Raw genomic sequence first — 22,882 nt, forward strand, 5'->3', positions numbered from 1 at the left:
TCCTGACATTCCTTCACTGTCCAAATGTGTTTAACTTGTTTTTTGGCAGCAATAAACATGACAGTTTACTTATTTTAATTTAAGACATGTTTTATTTTAATTAAGTTTAAAACTTTTTTATTTAATGTAAAATTATATTTTATTTTAATTTACTTTCAAGTTCTTCAGTTGCTGAATGGGCTGCATAGTTTTCATAAATTGCATAGTTCAGAATAGCTATAATTGTACCAGATGGTTGCATTCAGTTAAGTTGGACTAGACTGTAATACAAACCGTTCAGTTTGTCAACAATAAAACTGATTGAAATGAGAGAAAGACTGAGTGTGAGACTTTGATATTAGATAAAATGAATATTGATAAAGTTTACCTTTATGTACAGAATCTGAATATCGCAAAATATTTAAAAAATTGCAATAATATCGTATCGTGGGATGTATGGTGATTCCCACCTCTATTAGTCATACAGGATTTATAGATTAAAAATAATAACATACCTTTTTCTTAAAACATTAAGTCACTGTACATGCTCTCCAAACATACTGGTAAAAAGTAACTGCCAGTACTGCTAAAAAAAAAAAAAAAACCAAAAAACCCAAACACCTCCTTTGTCCTCTGCATGTAGAACATCAAGTATTTAATTGATTTTCAAATGAACAGTAACTCTGTGTCCCCACATCGAAAATACTCTAAAATGTTTCTTCCTCTATTGAAGATTCAAAAAAACCCTGACAAGAAGCCGGGCCTCATCTGAAGGGAAGGAAGAAAAAAAAAAAACATCACAGGAGGAGGATTAGTGCAGAGCAGCCTTCGGTCTTCTTTTGTGTTTCTACTCTATCACTATGGTAAACCTGCACTTAAACTTAAACAAAAGTGTAAAATCAGTGGGGGAAAAGAACGAAAGGCAACTCCAGAGAAAACCTGTCAACAACTAAACATCTTAATCATACGATAAGTGAACCCTGGTTCGACAGAAAGACAGGAGAGTAAACAGTAAAGGGAACAATGACCTTCTGTTTAATGAGCCAGTCTCCTTTCTAGTCTGCCTATTATCCTATTAATGGATCAGGAGGAATTCCTTCAGATGGTATTAAGGGTTCCCCTGGAGAGTGCTAAACCTGGGAAGGAAAGGGCCAGAGTAGAAAAAGAGGCCCTCATTTTTACCACCCTCTGGGCTTCAATGCTTGGCCCTCTCATTCAGGTCAATTGGTCATGCACTTTCTCCCCCTCTCCGCTCTCATGCGTACCCAACAAACACTCTAGTGTACACATCCAAGCGATGAACCAAAACAGCGTGCCTCCTGTTGCCACGAGGACCAGGCCCCGTCAGCGTATCTAGATCTAGCTTGTCAGCTTCAAGCCTGGAGATGCATGCCCTTAAAAGGTTTCCGGCACCTCAACAGCACCAATAACTTTTATAACGAAAGGATTCCTTGTATTGTCTTCCTCTTGAGCTAAACCAAAGATGGGCATGCATGTACAGTATGTGTGCTGCAGAGGCAGGACAGTCTCTGAATGCTAACAAAGAGTGGGGAGGGGGAAAAAAGCAGGAAACTTGGCATCAAATTACACAGTGGGAGTGTGCGTTGCTTAGGTCAGGGAAGGACAGGAAATATGAGGCCTGGGGTTGTGGAAAGAGCCACGTGGTGTGGATGCGCTGTTGACCGCTTACACCAGAGTAAACACGCTAATGATAAAGGCACATGAACAGTCTGAGGAGTCAACGCAATGAAACCATAAAAGGCAAAGTGAAATCTGAAGAAGAAAAAAAAAAAAAAAAAAACTTTCTAGTAGGTGTGGCTTGTTTCTAAGCTGCAGGAAAGGAAGAAAGAAAGAGATCCCTCTCCACTTCAATGCTTTCCAGATGGTGATGTAATTTTAAATCTGAAAATGTGGCCACACAACTGATACATAAACTGAACGAGAGAGGGATCCGACTATGAGAATCTGCAGGGCATCGACCGCAATGCACAGACTGCAGACAAGATACTCTGTCATTACTGCAAGTGGAAACAACACAGAGCCCGATATTCAAACTGCAGATACAACACGCACAGCAGAGAAACGAGGCTTGTTCGTGTGCTGCTGAACCTGTAAGGACTCAATCAATGAAAGCTCTTAATGCTCCACTGGGATCCTCGCTTTTGTTTCACTGCTGCATACTCAAGAATGTTAACCAATCAGATAGGATCAGAGGCATAGGCATTTAGACAAGTGTGTTGGCAAACACACGTGGGTCAAACCAACCGTATCGACAAACCATCATTGTTATGACAATTATGTAGCTGGCTCTTTTTCACTGCAGACATTTGTGCATGTCAGAGCAGGAAAAACACAAGTGGAATGTGGCTGGATATTATTCAGCTGAGTGACCTGCACCAGTGCACTTGTGTTTGCTACAGGTTTTTTGGCAAATAAGAAAAAAAGAAAAAAAAAAAACTGTACCATTTAGTTGTTTTAGTGTACACCTCCCTTCAGATGCATACTTTTGCACACGTGTGTAGCCTCCTAAATCTTCCAACACCAAAAACATTAATATATTAGTTACTGTCAACCACATTTTATTAAGAGGCCATCAAATTATGATGACTTCTTACAGCCCAAGGTAACAAAGACTTATCTGACAGGAAGCCTAGATTATGCGGTTCACTATCACAGTTCATATCAAACAGAAAGGGGAAATAAAATTGTTTGACAAAAAAATGTTTAAAAATTACTTAAATGAACCATTAACGTTCAAACAATGGATCTGCTTATCACTATCATTACTACTACTACACTTTGAGACGAGAAAAAGGTATTAATTAATAACATACAGAGAACAGCCACAACAACTGCTTTGACTTTGTGCCACTAAAATAGCTCTTCCCTCCATAACGTACACAAGACGTCTGGGTGTCAGGCACTGAAACATTGGAAGCAAATTTTCTGGATTCTGTGGTTTGCTACGCGTAGAACATCCATGGAACGGGCTTGTTCTCTGGTGGAAGTTGATTTGGATAAGGATTTGGGGAGTTCAGGGGCCGGGTCAACACACTGGTCTCTTCATGTTTGTTGTGCAGATAACGGTCCTGCTGGAGGATACCACTGGTGGATAGAAGTCACATTATCTGAGGCAAGTTGGGTGGTAAAAATCAAACTACCGTCCACATGACTGGCAGGATGCAGGGTTTCCCAGCAAAACAATGAATGTTATCCACACCACCAGTCACTTCAGGTTTTAATATTGGACCTTATCATTCACACTAAAATTCACCTAACAAGCCATCACTGCAGTTTCTGGGTCTGTATACTCAATTTGCATGAGAAGCAATGCATGTGAACGTGCAGACCTGAACACAAACAGGGCCAAACCACAGCAGACACCTTCCTCACCATGACCCGCTGTCCCCCCCCCCCCCCCCCCCCCCCCCCCGTAAAGCCTTTAATCCTCACTGAGGGCACATCCTGCTGGACGCTGCTCCAGGTCATCCTGCGACCCAGGAGCACTGATTGGGCGAGGGGGCAAGTGTAACTCACCATTTCTCCCCCACTGGGGACAAACCTTGCTAAGAATATCTATAGTCACTACACTGCAATGTGTCTTCACCCATCAAACAAGGTTGAAAAGAGGGCACAGTGATTGCCGGAGGATTTGGCACAGGTTGCTAATGCTATGCCATTGTACAGGAAAACCATTCTTTTGTTTTGTGGGGATTAAAGTGGCCAGAATGCCTGGCTGTAATGGCTTTACCGAAGAGCAGGGCATGTGGCACAGTTCAGAAAAAACACACATCTACAATAAATATCTGCAACACATTTGTCCTGTATATTTTATCTAAAGCAGCACCTGCAAGCCACGATAGTTACTCCACATACTGTAGGGGTCTTGTCCAGGCTTGTAGCGCTGAACATTACACACTCACACAATGCATGTTCCGTTTTGTATACAATGACAACCTCTGTTGTCAAGGCTATCAATGTAAAGTCACGACTGCCCTGCTTTATCAACACATGATACAGTAATTATTCTATACATTTTTCTTCCACCATATAATACTGTCACCCATTTTACAGTTAGGCAACAAAATGGTGTTATCCTTTCAACCCCCCCAATAAAATAAATAAATATATATATCTGCATGCCAGCCACACTCCACAGGTTGCCATAAATACAATAAAAGCATCGCAGGGGAAAGGTACCAGTTTCCCTGAATGCCACATGTGGCAGACAGAGACACAAGGTGTCCGCCACCGCACCACGATGGAGCGAAAACAAAGCACAGCGGAGGGCTCCCACTGCTGCAACAGGGCTGCATGCCGCGTTGGTAAAACGTGTCAACACCCTACAACATCTTCCTGTCACATACATAAAACACCCGTTAGGTTTCCTCGGAACAATACAGCGCGGATGTGTTTGTGCGCGCGTGTCCAAACAGCAGCAGCAGCGAAGGCAACAAACCTGTGACACGCCGCGTGCAGCAAGCTTTAGCTTACTGAAGAGTCAACGAGAATAAAACACAGGACAAGGCTAACCTGCTGGTGTTGCTCCAAATATCCGCACCACCGGCACTTTCTTCACATCGCTCTCCCTGAATTCAGAATAGCAGACGTCCAGGTCTTTAATGGGACTTGTCAGGTAGTAGTCTGCGGTGACGATTCGTACAGCAAACATGACTGCCGCGTCCGTCAAATAAGCCAAAAAACTTTAGCTGCTAGGAGTCCACAAGATGCAGGGACCACGGTGGCCAGTCGATACCAGCCGAAGACTGCTGCTGTCACGGCGGTAACACAACGGCAGAGCGGAGGTAAAGCCCAGTTGTGTCCCATGGAAGAAGGGAAAAAAAGAAGAACGGGAAAAAACGCGAACAAAGATTCCCGTTGGCTACAACGCTTCCCGAGGTGCCGTCGCCGTTAATGTCCAGCTGCAGCCACGGGGAGCTAAACTCGACGGTGGCGGGTTGTTAACAGGCGCTCCGCAGCTGTCAGCTTCATGTTTTTAGTAGTGATTGCGGCTGTCCCGTGATTTTAGCTATCTCTGTGGTGTTGTAAGCCAGGAGGACATTCCTTCCAGTATGTAACGTTATCTCTCGAAATCACCCCTCAGAACTAGTCCCAGCCAGTCCGCTTTTCTCAGGTAGACCCTCAGTCTTCCTCTTGCTCCCTCTTCTTCCATATCAGGCTAGCCCGCGTTAGCTAACCTTTCACAAAGCTACTCAAAATCCAAAGAGTTGTACTTCCGTGTGCACACTTCAGAATAAAATGATTTTTGACTAGTCCAGCGCAGTGATACAAGACACTGGAGTGAGAACGACCATTTTATTTTGAAAGGCTCAGCCATGGCATACGTTGTTTATGGGCTACGTAACTGGGAGGCATATATACTTGGTTTTTTGGACCATCTCTCCGGCTAAGCGCATTAGGCCACAAAGCTGCATCTGTTTGGAAATTCCCATCATTCAAATAAGATTATTCCGCCAGCAGGAGACAGAATGTGCTATCCCTCAGCTTCTTAGTGTGTAATGGTTGCAGAAACCTTCAGGTTAGAACGTTTTATGTGGCGAGTTGTCCTAAAAATACCCTAAATACCCGAAATAAGCATGTCACAAATCAAATGCACGAAGTCACCGGTTCTATCCTGTTACATCCCGATTGGCATTTTTTTAAATAATATAAATATGAAAATAGACGCAATTTTTGCTAATACAGATCCAAGATTCAATATTTGTTTTTACAATATAAGTGACAGGAATTAATTTTTTTTGAGCTCGCATTGTTAGGTGAAACCTTTCACCTAACACTGCAGAGTACTTAGCACCACAAACAAACATTGGCAAGAGCATTGTTATTATAGGTGTTATATCATTACACTGTGTAGGTATGTGTGAATTAGGGGAAAGGGTAATATCCTATTTATCTTATTGTGAGGAAGGAAAATTATCCTAATAAGACGAGGATGATGATTACATGTCCTGTCTGTGAAGCATTTTTGAGACTTTACATGGTACATTGACCTGTACAAGTCCAATTGACTTGACTTGACTTTAAGTTATAAGGGGTAGGAGGAAGTATATTTCTGAGTCACATGAGAACAATGAGCATATGAAGTTATAGCTTATGAAATGTCTCTTCTTTTCTTTTATTCCAAACAGCAAAGAAGAAGAAGAAGACGTCTTGCTTAAAGCTGATTCATTTCATGTCAAAATATTTGTTTATACAGTAGTATTTTAAAACTATGAATGTAGCTTATGGCTGTGAAATAAGAAACCAATGTTGGTGTTCACATGTTCTTTATAATGGTCTGGAAATAGCGCATTGATCAAATACCTTCAATTCTTGGGAAATGTTTCAGAATTACAGCAGATCTCAGGATCAGCGGATGCTTCTCTGCTTTATTGCCTATTAGGCTTGTCCTTGTTCCTTATGGTATCAACAGCATCCTGTTGTTGCAACACCTCGAAACAAGTTGTTTTTTTGGGTTTTTTTTTTACTTTTAATGCACTTTCTATGATTTAGTGTGACCAGCACTCACGGGTGCTTTTTATGGATGCCTATAACAAATCTCCAAGCTCTTCATCATTCTGCTCAGATTCCTCGAACAGCCAGTACATGGCAGGCAGCAGTGCTGGATGTGCTGAGCTCACTGCTTTCTCCTCTCCAGTGACAGAGCCATAACCCTCTACAAACAGCTGGTTCGGTCCAGTTCATGCTGGGGACACGGCAGTCAACGACTCCCCGATGATAAAAATGTTTCATTAGCATTTTCATCAGCACACGCTCCAGCAGACAAAGGGAGCCTCTGTCTGCTGGAGTGTGCGCTGACCTTGAGTAAGAGCCTGGCCCTCTTAATGAACCAATCGGCAGTCGTATGCTTGCATTTTCCAGCAGCATGCCCGAGGTCTGAGAGCACTTATCAAACAAATCCAAAAATATTATGGATGCCATATTTAATGTAGTGTTTGGTGGGAGCTTTTAGCTAAAGTGCTTTACAGTGCTAAGTGCATACATTTTTAGTATGGATGAGCCCAGTGGGAGCAGAGCCTAAAACTTCCTGCTTCATAGGCAATCTGTTCTTAAGGATTTGTTCTCCTCAGTGAAGGAGAGGAGGGAAACGAGTGACATCCTTGAGCTGTTTCATATGTCTGCCATCAAGGACCTTGAGCTCTTACGTATTCTTCTGTCAAATCGACGTGTAACAGTTATAACTTTGAACGTGCTTTAATGGAAGTGGGTTTGTACATAGATCATAAATTTGGTTCTTTTGCCTTGTATCTCCAAAACTTGATGTTAAACAATTCTCACTATCACAGACTTTATTTCTTCCATTACTGTCAGTTCTTTTGCACCAATCTCTACCCTTTCAACATCAGTCTAAGGTAGAGCCATCTCAAGTAGAACACAGGAAGACCTTTATTTCTCACCTGGTTTTAGATGTGTTAGTGTGAGACAAGTTGGTTCAGGTCCTTCTGATATCAGCCTGCTTTGCGTCTCCTGTTTGGCGATGTCACCTTCTTACATGCGCATGTCCCACCTGTTCTCATGTAAGTGAATAATCAGTGGAATTTACCATCTCCGATTTGTTCAAATCTAGCAACATTTGTGGATATGTTCAGATTTGGTGTGTGTTCAAAATGTGTTGCACATTTCTCTGTTAGGCGATGAGTCTGAAGAATCATGTCAGGTTTTATTTGTTTCTGATGTTTTCTCTGTGCCTTCTGTGTTTATTAGGGTTATTCTTTATGTGCCAGGGTTCTCTGTTTGGTTATGTCCATGTTTTGCTTTGAAGATTAGTTCTAATGTGTCTCCTTGTAGTTTTACTTCCTGCTTACCTTGCATGCCCACTTTTGTCTTTGTCTGCCCCGCTATCATTAGTTCCACTTGTGTTTGATGGGCTTCACCTCTGTCTAATGCTATATAGTCCTGCCTTTCCCTTTGTCAGTGCATCTGTTTGTGCGCCATGTGTTCTTGTAGCATTTGTCATGCATTTAGTCTGGGATTGCTGTTTTCCTTTAGGCTATGTGTGTCTGGATTTTAATCAGCCTCTTTGTCCTGCATTTGGACTGTGTGTTTCAGTGCTTCCTGGAACTGAGATAACAATATTGAGTATGTGTGGAGGTTACTGAGATTACTGTGAAACATTCACTGGTTGCATGAGCTCATTCTTTAATGTAATGTTTTAGGGGGAAAAAAATCAATAGATAGATGTGTGTGTGTGTGTGTGTATATATATATATATATATATATATATATATATATATATATATATATATATATATATATATATATATATGAGAGAGAGAGATGGATATATATTGGAAGGGTAGCTTAATGGTCAAAGTTTTGTTGATGAAATTGTTTTTATTTTTAATTGTTGCACAGGTCATGTTCTTGCCATTTCACCTAACGTGGGCAAATACACATTAGTGTTTTGCCCACATTATCCTGGGAAGGGTTTGGATCTTGGGTTTTACAGCATTCCCAATAATGGTAACACTTGAGGAAAAGCATTTTTCATGAACAGTCTCTTCTAAGAATTCTGTAAAATTTGCAAAAAGCAGGCAATGCAGGCAAAAGACTGACAGACCTCTCATTGAACATATTAATGTCATTTTGATTCCCCATAGTGCTTTTCTGTAAGATTCTCATGTATTAGATGTAACTTCATGCCGTTTAGGAAGAATACGTGCGTTTGGCTGCTTTGGATCCACCAGATAAGACTGAGTGGAGTGGTGTGCAGGTCCTGAAACAATAACAAACAGTGGATTTATTGGTTCTGGCTGCAGCTCTGTTTACACGCAGGCACCTCATGCAGGAGCTGATAAAAGCTTGGACATCAGCAGAGTTCCCCACAGAGACGCACACATATGTGAGCAACATTTTTTTTTTCCTTTTCTGTCAGGTTTGGTAAACAGGCTGTGCACACTGACAGAGTAAAATGAAGTTCAGAGTGAAAATCTGGCAGTTAAAGGTGCCCCACACAATGCTGGCTTATCAGGGAGTCAGTGGTGGAACATATGGACCGGATGTTTTTACCAGACTTCCTGGGCCCCTGTCTACATGTTTTATCACACTGATGCTTTATGACCGACATTTTTTTTCTTTTTTGTAATCTGTTCAAAGTGAAAGGTGACCCCAGTTTAAAAATAAATAAATATACATTTTTACATGTATTTTTTAAATAAAAAAATAATAAAACAATGTATAATTGGAGAAGACATTGGCGCTTTCACCATGAACAGATGACTGATGCTGGGTGTTATTGTTTGGTACATGCTGCCATCTTCTGGTTCTTCCAGTTAGCCTTTGCATTACACCAAAGTACTTGGACCGTCTACATAACCATCCAGGGTCACCGTAGACTTTGCGGTACTGCAGACTCGACCTCTGCGAGCATGTGGCTATCTGGAAATGTGCTGTTTACTTTAAATAAGCGCAAATAAATAAGAACAACAGATTCAAATTGTCCTGTGTTCATAATCTCATTTTCTATTTCAGAATTGCAACATTTTAAATAATACTTTTCAAAAACCTGCATTATATATTTATAGCAAATTTGTGTTGAATTGAGAAGACAATTATCCTGTAATTAACATTGTTTCAGTGCATCTGCGAGCATCTCCGCTTTACCTCTCCAACTTTGTCTCCAACCTACTCAACCTGATCCGTCCCTCTCATATACTCATTTCTAATCCCATTGATTCTTGTCACTCCCAATGAAAATCTTAGTATAGTCAACTCAGTACCACCTCCATCCCCTGTCTTTATGTTAGTGCAAACACGTCCAAACCATACATTTTAACAGGTCTCATTATTATCATGTAAACATTTTTCAGTCTCGCTGCTATCCCTCTGTCACCGATCCCACCCTGACACCCCTTGCTTTGGCTCTCAAACTTAAATGTATCCACCTTCACTACCTCCTGTCACGATGAGTTGTGTGGCTGTTAGTGGCTGGACCCACGTGCAGGACTCGGAGACAAAACATTAACTTAAACGGCAGCTTTATTTGCTGGTGAGACAAACTTGGCGATACATAAACAACAACTTAAACTAACTAGACTGGAGACGCAAATGACTCTAACCTGAAGGCAGACAACGACGAACACGCACACAACAAACATGGAGGGAAAAACACAGAGCTAAAATACATACTGAGGTGATTAGGGAATGTGAAACAGGAGGGAGACACAGCTGGGAGAAATTGGGGCTAACAAGACAGGAGGAGCAAAGCTGGACATACTGACATAAGACACAATCTTTCAAAATAAAACAGGAAACAATACACAAGGACGCAGACTAAGAAACACAGACTTAACACAGGCAGACCTAAACATAAACCAGAATAAGCCGGAACATAGAACATCATCATCAAATATATCAAGAAAATAACCAAAAATACAAAATCAAACTAAAACATGAAAACTCAAAATACTGGGTCAAAACGCCCAGAACTGTGACACCTCCGCTCCGTGTAGCTTCACTGTTACACTTCTCTCCCTCTCAGCTGCATGATTTCTGTCTTGCTTTTATTCAGTTTAATTGCTTTTCTCTAGTGCATACCTCCACCTCTCCCAGACATTACCTACAAACATCATAGTCCACGGAGACTCCTGTCTGACCTCATCTATCAGCCTGTCCATCACCACTGCAAACAAGGAGGGTTCAGAGCTGATCCCTGATGTAATTCCACCCCCAACTCGAACCCATCTGGCACTCATACCGCACACCTTACCATTGTTTTACCGTCTTCATAAATGTTGTGCGCCATCTTTACATACTTCTGTCACTCCTGACCTCCTGACTGAAAGTAAATGTTATGTGTGTAATGCACTTTCTTGGCAGGAAACCACACTCAGGCTTGTTGATGATCCCCTCTCTTCTTAACTTAGTTTCAACAACGCTTTCACATAGCTTCATGGCAGGGCTCAACAACTTTATCCCTGCATAGCTTGAAAATCAGTACCAGTTCTTCCCCATTCCTCAGACATGCTCTCATGCTGAACACAGATTGTGTTAAGTAGTCTTGTTTAAATCACTTTCCATCTCTTGTAGACATCTCAGCACTTCTACAGGTATTTGGACCAAATGCATTTTTATTCATCTCCCTTATTTCCTCCTTACTAATTCTCTGCACTTCCTTGATTCTCTTTCCTCAATCCACACTCCTTCTCTAATTTTCTACATTATTTCCTTGAAAGCTGTGCCATGTAAAATATATATTAAAAACTGCATGGTTTGGTGGTAATGAATGAAGACAAGACAACATCAAATATTGAAACAGAATTTTTTTACTGTACATTTCTAAAAACAACACACTGTGTTTACTGGGGGAGACCCAGGAGTACATGTTGCTGTGAAAGCAAAATATTTTACAATCTTTGCTTAATGAAGGATTTCAACTGCTCAACAGTTCAGGCATTGGTGCTATGCGGACCAATGCCCTCCATACCATCATACGTGCTGGCATTTGAACTGCATGCTGATAACAAGCAGGATGTTCACTCTCATCTTTACTCCAGAGGGTAGAAGTATTCCTGGATCATAGTGGTGGTCTGTGCGTTTGCGTGGTTTTTGAACGTGCATTTGTAAATGCAGTCAGATATCACATCCACGGACTCTTTCAGAACAAATCCTTAGCCCATGCAGTCTACCGCTGAATCACGTCTTGAAAATCATAGCCGCTCAATATCAATTTTCAGCTTTTTCTATTATGTACAGAAATATGTTAGTGATACTTATTTACTCTAGATCATGAATTCTCTAAATGCTTTGCAATTTTACATCCAGAATTTTTTTTTTTTTTTTTTTTTTTTTTTTTTTTTTTACAGTCCTACTTAGCACTCCTTTTTTGGTTGATTTTCTATATCTCTCTATCTCTATATAGTTTTTTTTATCATTAGTAGTAGTAGTGGCCTGCGTTGCCTTGTGAGCTGAAAGATATTTAAAATAAACACACTTCTCAAAATATACTAATGCTTCTCAGTTTTGAGATTACTCTTAAAGCACTGTACCTGCCCAGCACTTAACTGTACACTGTTAGGAAAAAAATAGATTAGATAAATAATTATGTGGCTGAATATCCAGATATTTGTAAGTGTTGGTGAAGACTAAGCCAGATCTTTCACATGCACAAAATCACAACTTCAGATATGTACTAATGTTTCTAATATAATAAGCTAGAAAAAAGCCTTTCTGCCTTCTCGTAGACAAATATTGGTTAAATTCATTTGAAGTGTATATTAAGGAAAGAATAAGAAACCAAAATGAAACCTACAAAGTAGCAGCAAAAGCTCTGATTGGCCAGTGTAAAAGCAGATTTGTCGGAAATAAACAAGTACGTTTAATCTACCTGTAAAGGTTAAACGTGCCACTTCATTGATTGTTTATAACTGAACACTGTTAAAGATCAGTAAATCTGGGGTAAAGTAAACAATTTTAACTATGCCACATATTTTGTCCCCAGTCCTCTTTTTACTGCTCTCAGACAGGACGGAACGTGAGGGTGAGGTCAGCACTCCGGTGTGGGATGATGTAGCGCTCCTCCCTCAAGAGACGCAGAAGCAAATCCTGGGTGTCCTGGGGCCAACGGTAGATTCTGGTACTCTGAAGCCAGCTGGGTACATGAGCCTGTAAGAGGATACGAGGGGTAGCCGTGGGTTAACATGCACAGTCAATGTACGTAATCCTCTGGATTCATGGGCCTTTTACCTGGAACCTAACTGCCCTCATCTCTTTCCTGTTTATAGTCTACGCAAAGCTGTAAACTTTATTTGTCCTTTTCTTTTCAATCAGTTTTATTGGAGGGTTTTATTTCCTCACATAGGTTTTACTTATGCTTCCAATGCGGGGTGATGGTGAGTGGTTTATTAAAGGGTCAGTTCACACAAATCACAAAGACATGCCCGTCCGTCCCCCCAATCATGTGTTGATCAGTCTTACCTTGGCTGCATTGGGAAACATCACAGGAACCAGTCTGAAGTTCAGGCAGCCTTGCTGGATGTACTCATTTTGAATCTGTGCCATTGTGAAAGGATAGTCAGTGATAGAACTAAACAAAGGCTTCACTCATGAGTTCAACCAAAATGTATTTTCCTTGTCACCTAACATTGACACAATTACACATTGTGATTGATGCTCTGACAGAAAGCAGAAGAATTTGACTGCACTCTGCTCTGGCACACTAACACAGTGAGGAATCTGGGAGGAACGGCTGTTTTCAGTTCCTGGGAGGTATTTCCTCATTCTTCCATGCAATTGAAATGTGAGAGGAGGTACTATAATGATACAGAAAAGCCACAAGAGGGAGACATTGTGAGAAAATATTTGCTTCTCAGTTCCTAAGAGGCCATTTACCTGGTTGTGGATGTACTTTGTGTGTAGGCCATGCTCATCGACTCCATCTCCTTCCACATCCGCTTTGTACTTGGGGCTGATGGCCACAATGATCAGCACTGATTTCTGTCAAAACAATCCTCACTGTCAATTTTTCAGCACAGCTGTGATAAGAGTTGAAGAATTGCCTAATCAAACTCAGCCGTCACACTTACATCATTCAGAAAACGGTCCATCCATTGGTTGATACCCATGCTTCGGATTGAACTGTCAAACATGTCGAGCTGAGGAAAGGCAGAGCGAGTGAGAACATTTGAAGTGGAGTGAGCATCTGCGGGAAATCAAAGGCTGATGGACTTACTGAGGGTCTAAAGCCTTGGTCCACGAGAAATTTAACAAACATGAACATTTCCTTGGCTATGTCCACTGAATATGTGATAAAAACTCTTCCTGTCAATGAGGGAGGGGAAAAACAGAAAACAAAAAACCCATCAGTCATTATCCTGAACAGAAGGGAAACATGAAACAGAAGGGAATGATGCATGCTTTGGCACATGGTGGGACTTACTGCACTCCTCAGGAAGACTGATGGTCCTCCTGATCTCCTTCGTGCCTGATCCTGCGCCTGCAAGGTCAGAGCAACCCACGCTGACCTCATGCATCACGTCTAGAGGAGGTGTTGCATAGGGAGGCGCAGAACCACAGTGACCATTAAGAGCACCTTTAAGTTGCTGCCCATTTTGAGAGAGATTCCTGTGGAGGGAAATGATGAGAAATAACCACAGAGTGACTCACAACATACGGTATTGGGGAAAGTATTCCACCAGTGAACCAATGCTGGAATTAGTAGATCATAATGACAAACATTTTCTGGTGAGGTTGAGGCTCCTGGTGTCGGGCTGCTGGGTAACCCGGGTCTTGATGACAATAATTATCGCGTCCGCGCAGGTTTGCTGGAGGCCAGCACGCGCGCTGTTTCAGACAGCTTCCCTGCATTGGCATGTGGCCTGCAGACAGACACAGAGGAGCAGACATAAGTTCCTCTTTCAGATGGTTTAGCAGAAATGAGATGCAGATTGTCCTGCTTCTGGAATGCAATAGCACATTTACTGTTTGTTCTTGAGTGCTAAAATTATGGTTTTAAATGATTGCTGCCTACAACCAATTTTTTTCAGTGACATTCAATATCATATGTCAAATTCATAGTCACAATATGACCAATTATAGTTATCATTTGTTATGGGACACTCGATGTTTCCATGTTATTGAGCGCCAGCCGCAAAGTAAAGATGTCTTAAAGTGGGCATGAGTTTGGTGTTTTAGTGTCCTATGACACAGTATCAACAAACAGGGCTGAAAAAGGAAGCTAAAAGCTACAGTTCACCAGCTTGTCAGTCCCTATAGAATCCCATTTTAAAATGCTTAACATTTTTACAGCCTGTTACAATGTGGCACAACAGCGCTGACTTCTGTGTGAATTTGTTTTCCTGCTCACCTGGTTGGATTTTTTTTTTTTCTTCACAGGCCTAAAGTTGTGGGTGTGATTGTTTATGCTGAAAGGTTTCAGTAAACAGTAGAGAAACCTATGGATTACGTATTTTTTTGTTTTCCACGTAAATCTGTGGACTCCAAACATGTCAGCAAAAACTGAGACATTGTAAGGGATTAAGGTACAGATTATTTTTCCTTTAATTTGTGACCTCTTTTACGGTGTTCTGTGTAAATATTGGATAATTTTTCAGATCTACTTAAATGAAACAATCCAGTGGTAATTCACTGACATACTCACATGGCATATGTGGAATTGGCATTTTAACATAGTTGATGCTGTTGAAGTCCGATTTGAGCGGTTGGGGGGGCTCCAAGTACTCTGCATTGTCCACAGAGTGGCTCCGGTGCTGGCTTGAAGGGCCTATGGGGTCTTGCTTATACTGCACTTTCTGTCTTAGGCTAACATGCCAAAAATCTTCCATGAATGGGGCATTCACGTGTCCCGAGAGTGGTGCTGCTGGGGAGTTAATGCGAAACTGGTGCTTATACTGGTTCTCAGGGAATTTACTCAAGCCCACTTGTTGTGCTGCCCGCTGTGGAGGCTCAAATTCACGGGCCTCTAGCCTTTTGACGGTCTCTGTGTGTGCGTTACACTGTTCACATGGGGGGAGCCGTTCCAAGTCCAGAGTCTCACCCATTTCAACAGGAATGCTATGATGGGGACAAGGCCCTGAAAGCAAGAAGGAAAAGATCAACAGGTTTTTACTCACTTCACTTAAAATGGCATTTTTGGCAAGCTGATAGCTCTGTGTCTGTGCCTTCCTACCTTTATAAGGGTCCATTTTTTAATTTTATTTTACCAATTAAAAGTGTCTTTGGCCTCTGTGGTGAAAATGAAAGCAGTGTTAAAATAATCTGTTGCAACATGGCACCTTAAAGACAGACACACAAAAACACACGCACGCACATACACACACACACAGCAAAACGCCCTACATAAAATCAACATGGCGGTTACAAACCGAGACTAGAACCACAGGGAAAAGCATTACCCTTAATATGGCAAACGCTTCTCGGTAGAAGTATTCATGTGTTCTTTTATTTTTCACACTGAAACAAGTGAAAACGGAGGATCTCTACAGGTGGGTTGAAGCGTAACCTGATCGTGACAAACAAGTACAAAGGTCAGAATCATTCATCAAAAGCAATGCCAGGTATTTCTTTTTAAACAATAACTAAAAAAAAAAGAGTCAAAAGTTAACATGGTGTTTGACATTACAAGTTAAAGAACAAAGCCAATGTGTTTTCACACCTACCTTCGCTTAAAGCTGCTCAGCCTCAGCACAAACCTGTTTTGTGGCAAACAGGAAACATTCCCGCTGCTTGTTCCTTCCTGTCTTATGCAAATCCTGGAAGTCTCGTGACCCATTTATGCAAAAGGTGTGGAGCGTGAACTCCAGGGCTGCCAATCAGGTTGCTTCTTCAACCAGGTAGGCAGGCTGCAGCTAGCCACATTCAACTGTTTTGTTGGAAAGGTGTCATGTTTTGTTTTCATCACACATTGTGAAGCAATGAAATTGAAGCAGCAGGGGGGAAAAGGATACACAGGACTTGACAGGTAAAGAACATATACTACAGCATGTATAAAACGGTACAGTGACCCATTTTCAAGGCCATCAAACAAGAACATGTTTTTGTTTCATAACTAGACATGATCCATATCACACCCAAGTCTGATTTTCCTTTTTTGTTTTATAAATAAACTGTATTGACAAAGGCCCACAGTCGGGCAAAAGGTTGTATATAATGGTTCTTTGAGCAAAATGCATACCATGTTTTTGTGTGGATGGGAAAAAATGCAGTAACTTCTGGGTCTGAAAAGAGAACTAGTTTAATATCTTAAACTTGCATTCTTTCTGATGTTCAACACTGGTCATTCCTGTGCTTGGAAGAAGAAACCAAGAGGGGTGTGTCATTAAGCTAGATTACTAGGTTAGCAAGAAAGTCTTGTTTTAAGTTGTTTGTCATGAAAGTGGCTTTCTTTCTACCTGACTAAAAAATTGTGGTAATTTAACCTGAACAGGAGCGGGTTATGTTCAGGATTTCTTTTTACAAACGGCTGGACTTGCATATGATTTTTTTTCTTTGCATATTAGAATTTAAATTGTATCTCTGTATCATGGCTTTTGTACCTCACTGATATTGCAAATGAAGCGCAGCTGTACAAACGTCACAATGTTGCTGGAATATTCATCTGATGATGCAGAAAATGTGTAAATGTTCATATACTTGATTCTGATCTGCTGCTCTTTTACAGCGCAGTTAGTAGAATGCAGAACACACACAAAGAGCACCTGTCAATCAATAAAATTGATTTAACTTCTGCCAACAAACTAAATTTCCACATCGCCTTTATTAAGGTACAGGCCAGTTTTAAAGTTCCAGAGCTCTACTGTGAATGATAGGCAGAATTCATAGGGATAATTTTGTATGGAAAAAGATCATATGACACAGCAAAGAAAGGCCGCCTCAACAGAGAAAGTTGCAGAAATTATAGCGTGATATCTCTCATCTCTGACTGGGGTTTTAGGTTTTGTCAAGTCAGCTTATACAAAGAAAGCCTGACTTATTTCCTTGGTAGTACACCCTTCAGTAGTACAGAAGGTTGATTTTAAAACAACAAGAGTGCCCAAAATCAACCTTCTGGGTTAATAATGTAACTTTAGTAACCAGTGACTGTTGGTGACGATGTCAGTAGATGTACTTTATATGTTGGCATCACATACAGTAAAAACATAGACGTAGGACCCCGGTTGGAAAAATTCAGCCAATATGCAGTTCCTTAAACCTGCCTTCTGTCTCAAGTCCACCTGATGACGATAGCTGTGAATGCAAAAGGACTCCCAGTCCCATAGAAGTCCATGGAAAAATGGCTTTCTGACTTAGAAGGAAAACGTTTTGAGAGGTTAAGTTTATGGGCTCAGTCACTCATTTTGGGTCATATTGAATACAAAATAAATTTTTAAATCTCAGTCATAATTTTTTTTTAAGAAATAGAGGCTTATCTGTGGCATTAATTCACAAAATATCTGTTTATCTGTTGGATTCAGCTTTTTGGGACATATGTATAACTTCATAGCAATCAAGAAATTGTTGAGGTGTTTCAGAGCAGGTCATCCATCTGTCCAATTTGGGCTTTTGCTGCAATCTAATATTGTTGTATGTATTGAGAGCCATGACACCAACATAGGTATTTCAATCTTTCTTTCAAGTCCTCTCACTTCATTTGACATTTTGACACCTTTTCAGAATTCGTCCCAAGTATCTGTTTTTGCAATATATTATGTTAAACAAGTTTTTCATATACACCATCTGCGTATATGCTGATACTGTTCTACCTGTGTAAACCAACCAAACACATCATTCTGGCTTTAGGTTAATATCGAAGTTGATGAGTTTCCGGGGATACAGCCTATAAAAGTAGGTAAGTGTACCTTGATTCACGGCTTGATTCACGGTTCGTTCTATTCTGTAGGTTTTAAACTGGTTAGCACCACAGACACAGGGTTGCTGGAATATGAAGCCTTATGATCCACCACTGAAAAAACTTTCATGGTAGTATTTGTGAGGACAGAGCCCAGTTCAAGTGCCTTCTCATTACAAGTCAGTACCTGGACCACCTCTTGCCGGAAGCGGCGACTGACCATACAGTAGAGTAGGAAGTTTGTGGTGGAGTTCAGGTTCTGCAGCATGTTGGCAATGTCTCCGGCAACGTTGATTGGAATGCTGTAGTCATTTCTATTAAAATTCTCATTATTGTAGTTGGTCCTCAAGATGCAATACGTGACAAAACGAGGAAGGCTAAGCACAACAAAAGCCATAGAGACGGTTCCCAGCAGGAGAATGGTCCTCCTCAACATGCCCCTCGTGCTTTTACCCTGCATGACACGATACTCCTCTTTAGTGAAGAGCTTACTGGCGTTGCACAAATGGTACCCAATGAGGTAATTGAAAATGATAACCAACACGATTGGAATTCCTCCTGAGAGGAATGTAGTTATCCACACTATAACAGTAGTGTAGGTCTCATTGCGGTATAGACATCTGGGCAATGTGATGTTCTCTCCATCCACTGTGAGGTTCACAGGTGTGACAATATTGATCCAAGCCAGAGGCACAGAGACCAGGTGGGATACCAGCACAATAGCTATGCAGGTAAGCTTAGTGACCCTAGTTTGTGACAAATGCTGTTTGACAGCCGTGCTGCGGAGGACCAAGTAACGCTCGATGGTGAACACCACCACAATCCAAGAGGAGCTGTAGAGTGACCCATACTGCAAAAATCCCAGAATGCTACACCAGGGGTAAGAGTGCCAGAAGGGCTGCAGGGTCCAGAAGGCGAGAGTTAGGTCAATAAGAATTACCCACACCAAGTAGAAAATGTCAGCAATAGCTAGACAGCTGAGGTAGATGATGGCTGTGCTGGACATCCCACAATTACGGAAACAGATCATGTAGAATGTGAAGAGGTTTCCTAGAACAAAGAGTAGGAACACAGGCCCACACTCGTTTATTGATCATTTGGTCAAAGATAAAAGCTAAAACTAAGGATGCATATGATATTGTACACATCCACAAGATACAGTAAGTAGCAAAATTAATCTGATGTCCAGTTTTCACACATTTTTAACTATTCAGGAACTATTTAGGAAACTTCATCTCATGGATTTCATCAAGGATTTGGTAGCTAGCATACATCAGTTAGCTAATGTTGTTGGTTACAGAGTAGCTGTGTCCAAATTCAGAGGCTACATCCTCCTGAGGCCGCATTTGTAGGCCGATTACATCACAACGACGCGACAAAGGCTTGAAGACTGAGAAAAAATAATTCAGATGACTTTTTTCTCAGAATTCTGACTTTTTTCTCAGAATTCTGACTTTTTTCTCAGAATTCTAACTTTTCTCAGAATTCTGGAGAAGAAGAAAAAAAAAGATGTGCCCACTTTTTCTTTTTTCCAGTGGCCCTAATCCTCGTCCGCAGCTAAATACGCAATGTCATATTTCTATTTCTACTTGTCTTGTGCATTGTTATATTTTGATGTCCATTATTCTTGATAGATCGTGGAAAGCCAAACGCAATACAAACCTGGAATGCCGATGACACAAAGTAAAGGGTAGTAGATCTTCTGGATAGTAACAAAGATGGATAAAGTGGCTCCCTCCATTGTTTGCTCACATGCTAATACCTGCAATAAAACCACTGGATGTACAGTAAGACAAATAATGTTCAGGGCGTCACATTGTGCAGCTTTTTAAGACCTACTTGGAAAGTTTTAGGTGTAACTGTTAGGATAACATATTGTACATGATGACAACTGTTGAGTTTAAGCTGCTAAAAATAGATTTACATTTTGTAGGCTACTTTGTTGTAAACTCAAAATAACTCTACATGAAAGCTGGCCTACTGTGTTAGGTGGGTTTCATCTGGGTGTAACTAAAACAAAGCATTAATGGTTTCTGAAGAAAGTTATGTTTTCTTCAAATCTCTGTCACTTGGAAATTGCTTGTCTGCGGCCCTGTGTTACTTGAGAGAAGTTAGGGATCCACTGTAATCTTGATGACATACAGAACCATACATATAGCTTTATTCTTTCATCCTTTTTTACCTTTTAGAAGCTTCAAAACTCTGTATGAATATAGCAGTCTTTACTATTAAAGTGAACTAAATTAGACTTACCTAGTTTCTGCAGGATGTGATTGCTGTGCTCCTTTTAGCTATAAAGTTGCCACATAAAGGGGAGTTTTTCCACAGAGATGCATCCCAGCTGGTTATGAGTCCACAAAGACAATGGTATTGATAATATGAAGGAGAGATACTGAGGGAGCTCCACCTGCTGCTCCAATAAGGCTTTGGGAGGGGGGAGTCACACCACCTGACATACGGTTGAAGGGAATTTTCCTACACAGTGGAAGCTCATTTCTGGCAGCACTTATAACACACGCCTTTACAAACCAAATTAAGTTACTGAAATGACCCCCCTCCCACTCGTGTGTTTTGAATGAAAAAACTTCAAGCAAGAAAAATAGACAGAATTTATTTCTTCCTCACTATGCAGGTTTGTGAAACCTTTTCATTGGACAGCTCCACTGAAATAGAAAGTCATATGAATTTGAAATGAAACTCTGAGATTTCTGATAATATTTTGTAAATTTACAGTGAATTGCTCATCACAATTACTCTACAAGTTTATCCTCTAACACATTTACATCTTAAATCTGGGACTCTCCACCATTATAGTCTTAGAACTGAAGAAGATTCTCAGATGAGAGGTGAAACGTTTCCAAGCTCCTTAGACTACGATGACCTGGATGACACAGGCACATTTACATCTCCTTTTTTGTCCTAATCCTTGCTTTTTGGAACATAACTTTTCCTTTGACTTCCTCTGAGTATGTTGTCTCTCTAATTTTGAAAAACTTGAGAATACACTTTAGGACATTATTGTGTGCTTTGCATATTACCATTGCAGTGCTGAGCTCAACTAAATTGCAAAATTTCAAGGCAGATTTTTCTTTTTAAAAAGATGTGCCTCCCTCCTTTTGAATGTAGTACTGATTCTGCAGCTGGTGTCCGTCTAAAATGGTAGGTTGCACATTGATGGAACATCAAAGCTGCTCCCATTCCTCACTGGCAGCATTGACTTTTTAAGCTCTAAACTCTCCCAAAGTAAAATTAGCAAATTATTTTGGATGGTGGTGCTGCTCAACTTTAATTCCACTCACAAACAATCATATATTCAACCCACCATTACCTGTGATCCCTGAGCGTGTCGGCATAAGTGGAAATTGGAGCGAGAGTGGCTGAGGAGAAGTGAGTGTGCGTGAGAAAAGGAGTGGCGGCGTTTGGACTGAGTGAAGAGCGAGCATGGATTTCCTCCCCTCTATCCCCTGGAGCCCTGGACCCCTGCCCCACTCACTGTATATATAAATCACTGTGGTTTCACTCTTGTGTCAATAATTTGTCACCTTTATTGCTTGCCAGAACGCTGTCTGCGCTTGAATCCATCTGTTAGCCATGACAAGCTGTACAGTGTGATTAAAGTAATTAGAAATAAGTAACATAACTTGTTTTATAAGGCTGTGATCAGGTGAGATGTGGTGCTACTCTAAAACTGCTTTTTTGTGAATTTAGCCAATTAAATTCAACAAGATTTAAACAGATGTTTCACAAGCTGTATGGCTGATTTATTTATTGATTTTTTTTCCAAAAAGTTAGCAAATCTCTTTACTGTACTCATACTAGCTGTCCTCTTTTCTGCCTTCAAATCCTACTGATCAATAAATCAAACAGCAGTGTACAAACAGAATGCTTTAGCTGAGTTTGGAAAATTTGTTGTCATGGAAAAGAAGTGATACCTTTCACATAGAAGACATTGATTTGTCAAACATAGGCGCAATAATCATTAATGGCCATTAATGGTAGTGTTACCAGTTGGTGAGCCAGAGACCTGCACTTTCAGTGACTTTAATCCAGGGGTAGGCAACCTTTCTGATGATGAGTGCCATTTAAAATTTCCTCAGAAGTAAGTGTGCCATATGATTGCATTATGATTCACTCAGATATACACCTGGTTTATATCTGACCCAGATAGACTGCAGGTCATAACTTCTTACCTGAAGTTCAGTTCACCTGACACTCGGACCGTCGGCTGCCTTGGGTCTCTCCTCCTCCTGCCTCCCCTCTCCCCCAGCCACCTGCTGGCCTCCACCACTTGTTAATGTTACTGAATCTGTGGAAGCTCCGCCATAGCCACCACCAAACAACTGAGTTATTTTTACACACCGGCCAGCGTCTGGCCAATCCACCACCTTTCATTGTTTATACCGTTCCAAAAAAAAAAAAAAAATCATCGGCCCACCGAGCAAATGCCTGGTATGCCCGATGGCCTGTCCAACTATGGTCGTGCCATCAGTTAACCCTTCGGGCATGCGTGTCTAGGGTTGCCGACCCCTGCTTTAATCCTACTTATATATGTAAGTTTTTGAAAAAAATCTACTTCTAAAAGTACTTTTATTGCACCAT

The 22,882-nt window shown here is 41.0% G+C and overlaps 3 protein-coding genes across 3 annotated transcripts in view; all 3 read right to left on the bottom strand.

Annotated features, from left to right (window-relative positions):
• rev3l (REV3 like, DNA directed polymerase zeta catalytic subunit) overlaps positions 1-5,181 on the bottom strand; it is a 95,274-nt gene extending 90,093 nt beyond the window's left edge. Inside the window, exon 1 of the mRNA XM_085381619.1 lies at positions 4,513-5,181. Coding sequence (XP_085237745.1) covers positions 4,513-4,651 — 139 coding nt within the window. The 5' untranslated portion in view covers positions 4,652-5,181. The remainder of the gene's footprint in view (positions 1-4,512) is intronic.
• A 6,065-nt stretch (positions 5,182-11,246) lies between these two features.
• traf3ip2a (TRAF3 interacting protein 2a) lies at positions 11,247-16,212 on the bottom strand. Its single transcript, XM_085383054.1, has 11 exons — positions 16,116-16,212; positions 15,852-15,958; positions 15,626-15,681; positions 15,098-15,529; positions 14,174-14,315; positions 13,877-14,061; positions 13,670-13,758; positions 13,524-13,592; positions 13,330-13,434; positions 12,916-12,990; positions 11,247-12,603 (listed from the first exon to the last, which is right to left on the bottom strand). The coding sequence occupies exons 3-11, from the start codon at positions 15,639-15,641 to the stop codon at positions 12,457-12,459; spliced, it is 1,260 nt and encodes a 419-aa protein (XP_085239180.1). The 5' UTR covers positions 15,642-15,681; positions 15,852-15,958; positions 16,116-16,212; the 3' UTR covers positions 11,247-12,456.
• Positions 16,213-18,264: 2,052 nt separating this feature from the next.
• LOC146652964 (putative G protein-coupled receptor 139) lies at positions 18,265-20,024 on the bottom strand. The gene is made up of 2 exons (XM_085381426.1): positions 19,946-20,024; positions 18,265-19,333 (listed from the first exon to the last, which is right to left on the bottom strand). Exons 1-2 carry the CDS (start codon positions 20,022-20,024, stop codon positions 18,324-18,326), a joined length of 1,089 nt encoding a protein of 362 aa, XP_085237552.1. The 3' UTR covers positions 18,265-18,323.
• Positions 20,025-22,882: the final 2,858 nt, after the last annotated feature.

The sequence above is a fragment of the Rhamphochromis longiceps genome, linkage group LG15, assembly GCF_057381845.1.
Source record: "Rhamphochromis longiceps isolate RC_006_pf linkage group LG15, R_longiceps_female_GT1.1, whole genome shotgun sequence".
Classification (NCBI taxonomy): domain Eukaryota; kingdom Metazoa; phylum Chordata; class Actinopteri; order Cichliformes; family Cichlidae; genus Rhamphochromis; species Rhamphochromis longiceps.